Source organism: Scyliorhinus torazame, chromosome 29 (assembly GCF_047496885.1).
Source record: "Scyliorhinus torazame isolate Kashiwa2021f chromosome 29, sScyTor2.1, whole genome shotgun sequence".
NCBI lineage: Eukaryota > Metazoa > Chordata > Chondrichthyes > Carcharhiniformes > Scyliorhinidae > Scyliorhinus > Scyliorhinus torazame.
The window spans coordinates 30,293,346-30,305,896 of NC_092735.1; the positions used below are offsets into that span (position 1 = coordinate 30,293,346).

General features: G+C 45.1%; 1 protein-coding gene across 1 annotated transcript in view; it reads right to left on the reverse strand.

The window, feature by feature from the left end:
• Nucleotides 1–6,252: 6,252 nt before the first annotated feature.
• The window catches only part of LOC140403992 (protein phosphatase 1 regulatory subunit 12C-like), a 116,656-nt gene continuing 110,357 nt past the window's right edge, over nucleotides 6,253–12,551 (reverse strand). The window contains exons 21-22 of the mRNA XM_072492311.1: nucleotides 12,161–12,211; nucleotides 6,253–10,678 (exon numbers count right to left, since the gene is read on the reverse strand). Of these exons, the coding sequence (XP_072348412.1) occupies nucleotides 10,592–10,678; nucleotides 12,161–12,211 (138 nt within the window). The 3' untranslated portion in view covers nucleotides 6,253–10,591. The remainder of the gene's footprint in view (nucleotides 10,679–12,160; nucleotides 12,212–12,551) is intronic.

A 12,551-nucleotide genomic window follows, 5' to 3' on the forward strand; every position in this document is an offset into this window, starting at 1 on the left:
AGCCAGAGAAGGACCCATTTAACCCAATCCTCAATCCAATCTAGTACTCTACCCCCAATGCCCTGCGATCTCACCTTCTGGATCAATCTTTTATGTGGCACCTTGTCAAACACCTTCTGGAAGTCTATATACATTCACAGGTTCTCCATTATCCACCTTGCTGGTTACGTCCTCACAGAACACCAGCAATTTTGTCAAGCATGACTTCCCTTCATAAAATCATGGTGACAATGGTGAATTGAGCTTTGTCTTTCCAAATGTTCAGTCACCTCCTCCTTAATGATGGATTCCAGCATCACAGAGGTCAAGCTTCAGAGAGTCACGAACACCGCCCAGTCCATCACACGAACCTGCCTCCCATCCATTGAGTCCATTTACACCTCCCGCTGCCTGGGGAAAGCGTGCAGCATAATCAAAGACCCCTCCCACCCGGCTTACTCACTCTTCCAACTTCTTCCATCGGGCAGGAGATACAGAAGTCTGAGAAACACGCACGAATAGACTCAAAAACAGCTTATTTCCCGCTGTTACCAGATTCTTATGGACTGACCTCATTAACACTACACCCTGTATGCTTCATCCGATGCCAGTGCTTATGTAGTTACATTGTATATGTTGTGTTGCCCCCATTATGTATTTTCTTTTCTTCCCTTTTCTTCCCATGTACTTAACTATCTGTTGAGCTGCTCGCAGAAAAATACGAATACCTCGGTACACGTGACAATAAACAAATCCAATCCAATCCAAGCTAACCGGTCTATAGTTTCCTACTTTTTGCCTCTTCCCCTTTTTGAATAGGAAACATTTGCGTGTTTCCAATCCACCAGGATCTTTCCAGAATCCAGGGAATTTTGAAATATCACAACCAATGCATCCACTATCTCTGCTGCCATGTCCTTTAATGCCCTAGGGTGCAGACATCAGGTCCCGGAGACTTATCGGCCTTTTAGTTGATTCAATACCTTCTCCTTACTAATGGCTATTGCACCAAGACCTTCTGCATTAATTGCAGTTCTTATTATCCTCCACCGTGAGGCAAAATATCGGTTCAGTGCCCCCACCATCTCTGTGTTCCCCATTATTACCTCGCCAGGGCCAACATTTGACTTTAGCTATTCTCTTCCTCCTTATATCCTTAAAACACTGATACCAAGAGCTTGTATATGTTGTCTGCTAGTTTCCTTTTGTAGTTCATCTTAGCTTTTTTGACTCTATTTTTAGTAACTTCTTGCTGACCCCTAAAGTTCTCCCCAAACTCCAGCTTCCACGAGTTTTTGCAGTGTGCGATGCCTTAGTTTTTGCCTTTATGTCTTCCTTAACATCCTATTTAAAAAATTAAAAAAATTTAGACTACCAATTCATTTTTTCCAAAATTAAGGGGCAATTTAGCGTGGGCAATCCACCTACCTGCACATCTTTGGGTTGTGGGGGTGAGACCCACACAGACACGGGAGAATCTGCAAACTCCACACGTAGTGACCCAAGGCCGGGATCGAACCTGGGACCTCGGCGCCGTGAAGTTGTAGTGCTAACCACTGTGCCACCGTGCTGCCCCTTCCTTGACGTCCTTGTTTAGCCATGGAATATTTTTCTCCCTTTTATTAATTCCTCTTCCTCTAAGGAATACACTGAATTGAGAGGTGTTTACTATCTCCCTGAACATCCACCATTGTTCCTCAACTGTCCTACCCTCAATTATTTGTGCCCAGTCAACTTAGGGCCAACTCTTTCCTCAGGCCTCTATATACCAAATTACATTTGCTGGACGTCCGAAGTTATTTATAATCTTCTCATCTTGAGATATGGTGACAATGGCCGGCAGTAGGAATTATTAGATTTTTTCTTTAAATTTAGAGTACCCAATTCATTTTTTCCAATTAAGGGGCAATTTAGTGTGGCCAATCCTACCTAGCCTGCACATCTTTGGTTGTGGGGGTGAAACCCACGCAGACACGGGGAGAATGTGCAAACTCCACACGGACAGTGACCCAGAGCCGGGATCGAACCTGGGACCTCGGCGGCGTGAGGCAGCAGTGCTAACCACTGCGCCACTGTGCTGCCCCTAGGATTATTAGATGACGAATACTAATACAAAAACCTAATTGGCTCCTCATTGCTGCATGGATGTCAAAAAACAATTCTTGAATCCATAATATCTCCCTACATCTCTAAAAACACACCTTATCACAGCTACTGTGCTACAGGCAAAGATTTCTCAACAATGATACGCTAAAGGTTATGGGGAGATTGATAGGTGTGCTCAAGACAATGAAGGGATTTAACATTCTAAATGTGAAACTGTTTATCGAGGAGGAAGGGAGGGTAGAAAATCATAGAATTTACAGTGCAGGAGGCCATTCAGCCATCGAATCTACACCGGTCCTTGGAAAGAGCACCCTCCACCCTATCCCCGCAACCCCCACCTAACCTCTGGACACCAAGGGCCAATTTAGCATGGCCAATCTACCTAACCTGCACGTCTTTGGACTGTGGGAAGAAACCGGAGCCCCCGGAGAAACTCACGCAGACACGGGGAGGAAGTGCAGACTCCACAGAGACAGTCACCCGAGGCGGGAATTGAACCCGGGTCCCTGGATCTGATGCAGCAGAGCTAACCACTGCGCCACCATGTCGCCCCACCAGTGCTTTTTCTGATGTATCATGAGAACTTGCCATTTGTCCACTGCACATAAAAATAGGCCCAAGTCAATAAAAATTTCAGTTTCTGAGTGACGACACTGTAGCAAAATAAACTTTGTAATCCTGGTCAAGCAACTAGTTTATTACCTCTTCCACACACCAGTCTCTCTCCCCCCCCCCCCCCCACCCCCACCCCCCCCCTCTCGAGAGTTGGGGAAGTTCCACAAAAAACAAATGTGAGTAGAGAGGTGGATTGAGCATGTCAATTGGGTAGGCCCTCTACCCTCACCAGGTTACTCAATTATGTGTATGAATGCGAAATGCCTTAAAAGTAAAGATGGAAATTACATTCCTATAGAGTCTTCCACAACCTCATAGCAAAGCCCTTTACAGCCAATTACGTTATGTTTAAGTCTGGCAAGGTGCAGCGGCTAATATACGCACGGCCAGCTCCCACAAACAGCAGGGTAATGACCGGATAGTGTTTCCTACTGTGGCATTGCAAGGGGGGAATATTTGACGAATGTGATATAAAAAGAATTGTTTTAGAGATATTAGTTACTGTAATGTAGAGATAGGCAGTCTCATTTGGTGAGTTCACAAAGGATTTCAGAACGCATGGCAAAGCAAGGAGGTGTGTCCAGCTACGGAGGGGAAAAGGATGCTGGGTAATAGGGGCCCAGAGGAAGGGATTGGAAGTGAGCCAATTAGGATGTATGGCCAGGTCAGGAGGGGTATAGGATGACCTATGGGAATCGTGTATGTGAAACTTGATGCCATTTGATTGTATCAGTAGAGACTTCTTTGTTCTACAGACTCACTCGATTCCGGGAGTGCAGAAGACAGGATGTGTTCTGTACTACTGTGAGTTGAGACAGACTTGCAAGTCAAATAAAATAACTAATGCTGTACCTGCAAATCCATCTCGACTTTTATTGAGGCCAGACTGACGGGTAAAGAAATTTATGTTTTGTCATATTGTCCAGGATCCATAGAATTCCTACAATGCAGAAGGAGGCCATTTGGCCCATTGAGTCTGCACTGACCCCTCTGAAAAAGCTCACTACTAGGTCCACTCCCCCACCCTCTACCCATAACCCCATCTAATCTGCACATCTTTAGACACCAAAGGGGCAATTTATCATGGCCAATCCACCTAATCTGCACATCTTTGGACCGTGGGAGGAAACCGGAGCCCCCTGAGGAAACATGCAGACATGAGGAGAACGTGCAAACGCCACACAGGCAGTCACCCAAGGCCGGAACTGAACCCGGGTCCCTGGCGCTAACCGCTGTGGTGCCCTAAACATCTTCAAAATTGTGGCCATTTGTCACCCACCCAAGAGGGCAGATGGGATCTGGGTTTCCTGACCCATCTGATAGATGGCTCCCTCTGCTAGTGGGGCACTCCCTCCATGATGGCACCGGGAGCATTAGCCTGAATGGTGTCAAATGGCTGGATGTTTTAATGCATTTATACAGTGCCTTTTAATGCAAGATGTTACTGTTATCCAAAGCTAAGATCATGCACAAGCTGGCTTCAGCATGTAGAAATTCAACAGGAATTCCTCCAGTGTCATCCGGACAATCCACCGCTCTCAGGAGGCACAAAACCTGGATGTACATGCAAATTTGAAAGAAGGCAAGGCAGCAATTTCCAATTTTAAAATGCGATTTACAGTTTAATAAACATTGATGTCGTCTTTTTAATTACACATATATAAGTTATACAAGAAGGCATCAAAGCAAGTTTTCTGTGCTTAAAGCAATGCAGCTTAGCTGCTGTAACAAATAAAGTACATTTTTTTTAATGTAAAGTCCCATGTATATTGCACATTGCAACAATGCATATTTTAAAAAAAGATTCCATATACATATATTCAGATCACCATGGCACAGTTTCAGACACCACACAACATCCATGGCCTATTTGAGAGAGAGAGAGAAAGAGAGAGAGAGAGAGAGAGTCCAGCCAAAAGCTAGTTCCAAATTAGGGTGGAAGAGAAAAATATGAAACCATTTTAATGACAAACTGAGCCCATTGACACATAATTAAGACTCCTGCTGACACGCATGCCGCCGGTCACTATACACTTCACATTTTATATTGAAAAATAACAAATAAATCTAACGCGAGTACTTCAAAATTAGCCAAGTTGCGGCACAACGGCAAGGCACTCCTTCAAATTCCACGAAAACATGATTCCTTTTGCAACATCAGGTAATCATCGACTAAAGCCATCGTCTCCTCCTCGCACCCCCCCCCCCCCCCAATCCCAGTACAAGTCTTGGTCATCAGCTGAATTGGCAGTGGAACCACTCGAATGCAGAACAAAGTCAGAAACCTCCGCACATATCACCTCAAAACATTCTCCACCAAGGGGGGGGGGGGAAAAAAAAGCTTCACGGAATGCCCGGAGGTGTGTGTGTGTGTGTGGAGAGTCGGGAGGCCAAGCCAATAACCTCGATTGATTCACAGGTCAGCAGTCCCAGAGCGGGCGCTGGAAGGTTTTTTGAGATTGTGCTTGGAAATACTCTGGGCCAAACGACGGCACGTTTGCGGCAAAGCGCGCCAATTTCCAACAGCCGCAAAAACGAGAGAGAGAGAGAAAAAAACAGCGCAAGCGATTTTTTTCAAATCTTCACCAAGTCCTGAACAGGACTTGCTTTGCCACATTAAACAACTGATGCGCCAGTACTATACACAGTCAAATTCCCTTGCAAGTTAACTGATCCTTGCAAGCTTACCGCAACAATTCAGCGGGATTACTGGTTTTTTAAAAAAAAAAAAATTCGACCCTACGTCAATATATTTAAAAAATATTATATATAAATGTCCACAATACTTTCCAAAGAGTTTCAGGCAATAACCTTGGTTGCTTAAAAGTCTCGACAGTATCAATAATCTTTGAACTGTTCTTGTGCCTTGGATCAGTAGCTGCATTCTGTGGTATTCCTGGTATTCCGGGGGGAGGGGAAAGAGAGAGAGAAGAGGAGGAAAGTTTCTAACGAGCAGGTAGAAGAAACTGCTCAATTCTAACATGTTAGTTACAGTGCGCGGGGATCGATTTAACCTGTAGACAGAGGGTAAAACTCTTTGATATGGTCGGGCCTCCGAAACAGTCTATTTAGAAATACAGTACAGTCTGAAACTATTGTGACTGGTCAGTTGGGAAAAAAAATTATCTGTTGTTCATTTTGAACGGTTACGTTTTACTTAAACATTTCGTGTGGTGCGATCGCAAACTTCAACTGCGTGACCAGAACCTGCAGAGCAAAGGCTCCAAGTCCCGACTTCGTTCCACTCGCCATAAATGCGTAGAGCTGAGCAGCCCCCCACCCTATTCATACATTCAGATTGCAGGTGGGAATATTTACTTTTTCAAAACATTAATAATAATCACTTATTGTCACAAGGCTTCAATGAAGTTTACTGTGAAAAGCCCCTAGTCGCCACAGTTAAGAAAGGGGCTTGGTGCATTAAACTTACAGAACAGTCAGGGTACATGTTTCTGGAAGTGTAGTCTTGGGTATAACACCGAGATCGTGGCAGCCAATTTACACACAGCACGATTCCACAAACAGCGGGAGACATCAGGCCACCTTTTTGTCCCCCCCCAACTGAGGGATTGGCTCGAACACCAGGGAGTGCTGACCGTTCGTCTTCAAAATAGTTTATGTCCACCCAAGAGGGCAGAAGGTTTACCGTCTCGCCAGAAAGGCGGCACCTTCGACACTGCAGCACTCCCTCAATGCTGACACTGGAGAGCCAGCTTAGATATCAGTTTTCAAGTGGCTGGATTTGGACACTAACCCAGAATTTTGAGCCTCCAGAGCAAGGCATTGGTCAAATCATCACAGGAAATTATGCGGTACCAGTGACTTCCAGTGTTCTGGAACAAAGGAGATTTTAAAAGATTACACGTGCGCTGGAATTGCACGTGCGCTGGAAACCAAAAGGAAGACTGGCGATTCTAGAAACAAAAGCCTGTCAGCGCCCAAGAGTTTTAAAAAAAAGCAAAACAGGTGAATGTTTCAAACAAATGCCCGGCACCGGTGTCGGGTGTTGAGGATGGGTGGACGGGCTGGGGTAACGTGGGCCAACAGCAAATCTCTCGGAGTTCAGAGACTGACTGCAAACTCCAATCCAAGTGCGTGGGGGCAACAAGAGCAGCCTTGGCCGCGTCGAGTGCGTGGCCCCGTCTCCACTGCCGGTTCATCCACGGACAGCAAGACGGAACACAACAAGCAACCCTCGGAACTGTTGAAGCAAGCAGCAGGAGTGGCCAGTGAAATGAGAAGTAGACCATTTTGTTTGGTTTGGGGGGGGGGGGGGGGGGGGATTGATATTTATGCAAGCGGGAGAGAAAATAAATCCAGCAGTACCCCAAATGGGTTTTACAAGGAGTATAAAATGTCTACTCTTTTCGTAATCGGTGGGCATCGCAGGGGTTTGGGGCGCAGCACTACTCCCCAGAACCTGAACCCAACGGCTTCATTGATTTGGCCGTTTGAGTTGCTTTCATTTTCCAGCCCAGCATCCCACATCCTGCTCAGATTAGGCGGGGAAAATAAAAAGAGTAAGGCGATTTTTCCAAAAGGCAAATCACCAGCAGCAACCTAATTTGATGCAGAAGATCTTGAGAGTGCACAGTACAATGATCAACCCGATCCTGAAAGAATTATACATATTTCTGCCTGTAACGTGATGTTACCACAAGACAAGTTCCATCTGTTTACAGTTCAATGGCCATGTAAGCGTGGCAGGAACAATTTACATTGAAGTTAGAGAACAAGAACTGTAATAAAAAGGTCTCCGAATGTGCCTAATAACTAGAAATATTACTGCACAAACAATAACATTCCTGGATGGCAAAGTGGATTTGTCCGGCAAAGGATTAGGTCTGATTGTGCTGGCCTTGCTGAACTCATTTACCTGGGCTAAATATCTAAGCAGGTTTGCTAAGGAAGTATACCTCAACAGGCAGCGTCTGAAAAGAGGGTGTGGTGATGGGGGGGGGGGGGGGGGGGGGGAAGAGGAGGAGGAGAACAAACAAACCACAAATAAAACTGCGCGGTACATAATTATGCCCACTGAAAGCCTGAGAACAAATCAACCTGCTCAAAAGGCAAGAGCCACTCAAGTCACAGGAAGCCAACAAGTAAAGCATCTGCACCAATAAATTCAACTCCAGATCAGCCTCATTGGTTGTCCAAGACTAATCAGGATCCAAATAGAAACCCGAGGGAGATGAGAAAGCAAATACCTCAGGTGAAAAACCTTTAGTTTCACATTCTGCTCCCAAAAGGCACAAGATTTGCGCCAAGATAATTACATAGAATCCCTACAGCGCAGAAGGAGGCCATTTAGCCCATCGAGTCTGCACTGACCCTCTGAAAGAGCACCCTACCTGGGCCCGCTCTCCTGCCCCATCCTCGTAACCCCACCTAACCAGCATATCTAGGGATTCTAAGGGACCATTTATCATGGCCAATCCACCTAACCTGCACATCTTTGGACTGTGGGAGGAAACCGGAGCACCCGGAGGAAACCCACGCAGACACGGGGAGAACTTGCAAACTCTGCACAGACTGTCACACGAGGCCAGAGTCGAACCTGGGCCCCTGGTGCGGTGAGGCAGTGGTGCTAACCACTGTGCCCCCTCAAAACAATCTCTTTATCACCAGATTTTTATTTTTAAAGCCCGAATCAAGGGTAGGGCTGGAAATGAAACTGGAAGACACGAGTACGTGCATGCGCCGATGGTGAATATTCACAGTCTAAAGCTTGAAGTGGGGGCCGGGGCGCGCCACGCAAGTGCACATCCAGCTGGAGTTACTGTACCCTGGACAAGAGTGGCAGCTTCGGCAGATTTTAAATATTTCTCGAGCGTGGCAATCTTGATTTAATGGAGTTCTCTGTTGCAGCCTTGCAAGACATTAGTCAGCTCATCACAAACCTAGGATGGCTCGGGGCTCCTTGGCTCAATGCTACACCATTAAAAACTCGTCACACCATTGGGAAGGCGTGGTTCTTTTCATATTCTTTATTTCTCTCTCCACTACCAAATCACTCGTAGCTTTTGACCATTGCTCAGTTTCCCTTCTGCCACATATGTCGGGCAGTAACTTGGTTCCCAAGTCTTTTGCCAGCTGTTCAGCCAACTAGTTGACACACAACGGGTGACCCCCAAACTTTTCATCTCAACCTCGAAACACGGCTGCAAAACCACACTGCACAGCCTTGCGGTAAAGCTCACAAGTTAAGCATTTGAAAGTATTTAACTCAGAATAAGGTCGGTCAGTAAAAAGAAAACATATCACAAAGATTGCTGTTGTACTTGAAGCTAGTTAGTTGCCTGATGAAACAGGACAAATCTATTGTTACCTTCTTCACCGCCCCGGTTGAGTACGTCAAGTGGAATAATAGGGTGACCTTCGATCACCATTCCTTCCAGACATTGAAATCAGCTTCTGTTAAGGTATTACTTCCAATTGCTTCGAAAGTACTCAGTGAAAAGAAACCATGTTGGGTTTTGCTCAGTACTGCACTACCTCTTTCTGCCACTAGATGTTGCTGGAGTTCAAGCCCCCCGAGCAGTGCTGCGACTCTTAACCGATGCGCACCATTTCCCTCCCCCAGAGTCGATGGAGCAATCAAATCATTCTAAAAGGTTAAGAGCTCGCTGCTGACTTAAAAAAAAAAGTCGACGCACACAATTAAATGATTCTGAAGACCAAATGCCTCCTCTAACGTCTCGAAAGTTAAAAAACTTGGAACAAAAACATTTCCTCCACTTGTTGAGGGTTACGATGTTACTTGCGAAAACTATTTCCTAAACAAGGATTTAAAACTTCTTGTGAACCAGGGAATGTTAACCAGCTGTATGGAATTTCTTTAAAAAATATATACATAAATTTAGAGTACCCAATAATTTTTTTCCAATTAAGGGACAATTTAGTGTGGCCAATTCACCTAACTTGCACAACTTTGGGTTGTGGGGGTGAGACTCACGCAGACACGTGGAGAATGTGCAAACCCCACACGGAGTGTGACCCGGGGCCGGGATCGAACCTGGCTCCGCGACGCCATGAGGCAGCAGTGCTAACCACTGCGCCGCCGTGCTGCCCCAGCTGTACTGAATTTCAAGCCTCAAAAGATCTGTTCAAATAGGAAAAGTACACCCCCCAGTTCCAATCGAGATCAATGCATATTCGCTTTTCAGTTTAATTCTGGACTTTTAAATTAAATTAAATACTGCACACAGGCATTCAAAATCTTTTCCGTTACCTTTCCGATGCTTATTCCCATTAGAAGCGCTTCCAGAAAAGGGGGCAAGACTGAAATGCATTCAATTACTGCGAGAAAAGTTTTTTAAACTGGGTTGGGAGGGGCAATGATAACTTTCAAGTGGCCAGAATTATTATTGATATAATAAAAAATAAAACATATTTATCCAACTGACCAGGACACATTAGAGAGGAATGACGATTAACGAAATAAGTTTTACATTTACTAGAACATAAATATATATTTTATGTACACATACAGGTCTCAAAAGAGAACCTTCACAATTGGTCCGGTACAGAAGTCAAAGCAATAAGGAACTCAGACAGCGGAGTCACTGTTGGCACTTGTACTCGACCAGAACAGTATCTGGCAACTTGCGTCAGCTTTGGCCACTGGAGTTTGTTGGCTAGCTGCCTAAATTACTTTAAAGTCATCCCTTCCTGCTTCTTTCACCCCCCCCCCCCCCCCCCCCCCCCCACCCCACACGCACACACACACATACGCGCGCACGCACACACGCACTGGTTAACTGTATTGGCTGTGGAAAAATACTTGGCATCGAAGATATTCTCCTTTGACACAAACCTAGAGTCAATTCTAGAGCATCAGTGTTGGCAATTGTTGTCCCATTGGGTGATGCAGCTGGGTGATGCATCTCAACTATTTTGAGAGCTTGCTGATGACACGAATCAGGGCTGCGTTTTCATCTTTTAGTCTCTGATTGTCTGTTTTTAAGTCTGTTAAAATCTGTGAGGGCAGGGGGAAAAAGAGGATTAATGTAACACAAGAGACAACGCAACATTCATCTCGGGTTAAGAGAGAGACTATATTCATGGAATTTTATTTTGCATTATCAGACTGTTAGAAAGACAGCATCCCCTGTTCATTTGAAAGACTAAGAGTCTTGCTACAGATATATAACTTAGTCCCATATTTTAGAGGGTAACACTTCTGAAACTTGTCGCTGTTTCTCTGAAAGGAAGGAATAGCAAATATAGATGGAGTGAAAAAAATGGGGAAAACAAATGAAGTTCCAACTGTAACCTGTCAAAGAGACAGGGAAAGAGGGGGGTATGGAGCAAACCCTGGTTGAAGCATCAGGTTAACATGTCTAAATGATGGGCGGCACGGTAGCACAGTGGTTAGCACTGGTGCCTCACAGCGCCAGGGTCCCAGGGTTCGATTCCCGGCTTGGGTCACTGTCTGTGCGGAGTCTGCACGTTCTCCCAGTGTCTGCGTGGGTTCCCTCCGGGTGCTCCGGTTTCCTCCCACGAGTCCCGAAAGACGTGCTTGTTAGGTGAACTGGACATTCTGAATTCTCTCTGTGTACCCGAACAGGCGCCGGAATGTGGCGACTAGGGTTTTTTCCCCCACAGTAACTTCATTGCAGTGTTAATGTAAGCCTACTTGTGACAATAATGAAGATTATAATAAATGGCAGCATAAAAATGGACTCTTAAAAATATTATTTTCTCATGTATGAAGGGGAGGAGCACTTTAAAAAAAAATCTGTGTAATACAAGATTATCATCGAATTTAAAGTGCAGAGCCATTCAGCCCATCGAGTCTGCACCAGCTCTTGGAAAGAGCACCCTATCTAAGACCACACCTCCACCCTATCCCTGTAACCCAATAACCCCACCGAACATTTTTTTGGACACCAAGGGCAATTTAGCATGGCCAATCCACCTAACCTGCACATCTTTGAACTGTGGGAGGAAACCAGAGCACCCGGAGGAAACCCACGCAGACATGGGGAGAACGTGCAGACTCCGCACAGACAGTGACCCAAGTCGGGAATCGAACCTGGGACCCTGGAGCTGTGAAGCAACAGTGCTGCCCACAATAAATAGCCTAAACTTGATAAATAGCCTAAACTTGAAGATTATGTTGAGCAAAATAAGACTTCTAGAATAGAATCACTACAGGGCAGAAGGATGACATTAGGCACTGCACTCAAGTAAAACACAGATGGTCACTTGTATTTTGCCAGAATAAAGACTGAACAAAATGAGGCAGCTCTGACGATGGCACTTGCTCTCCAATTTAGCTTACATTACATTAAAAAAATATGAGGTCCTTACCCAGCAAGATTGGCATTTATTGCCATTCCCTAGTTACCCTCGAGTGCTGTGGGCCTGCTACAACAATTCAGATCTGCAGACTGACAATAAAATACACCTGGAAAAATTATACATTTGATGATTAATGAAAAAAAAATACAATTACCTTTAGCTGCTCCTCTAGTTCAGCTGTCTTTCTTTCAAATGCCCTTCGTTCCTGTTTTCGTAAAGAAGCAGGCAGACATTAAATACTTAGAAGATACAAAACGGCAAATTTTCTCCATTGGAAAATAATGGGAACCAAATGAAAAAAGACGGACGTATTTCAAAAATTTCCCATTCGGATTCTGATCTTTCACAGAACAGAATCATAGAATCACATGACACAGCAGGCCATTCAGCCCTTGTCTCTCTGCTGGTTCTTTGACAGAGCAATCCCAATTGGTCCCCACTCTCCCCTTTGCTCTTGCCCCACAACCCTGCAATTTGAGAGTGTATTTGTCCAATTGTCTTTTTGAAAGTGGCTTTTGAATCTGCTTTCCTCTTCCCAAAAAGCA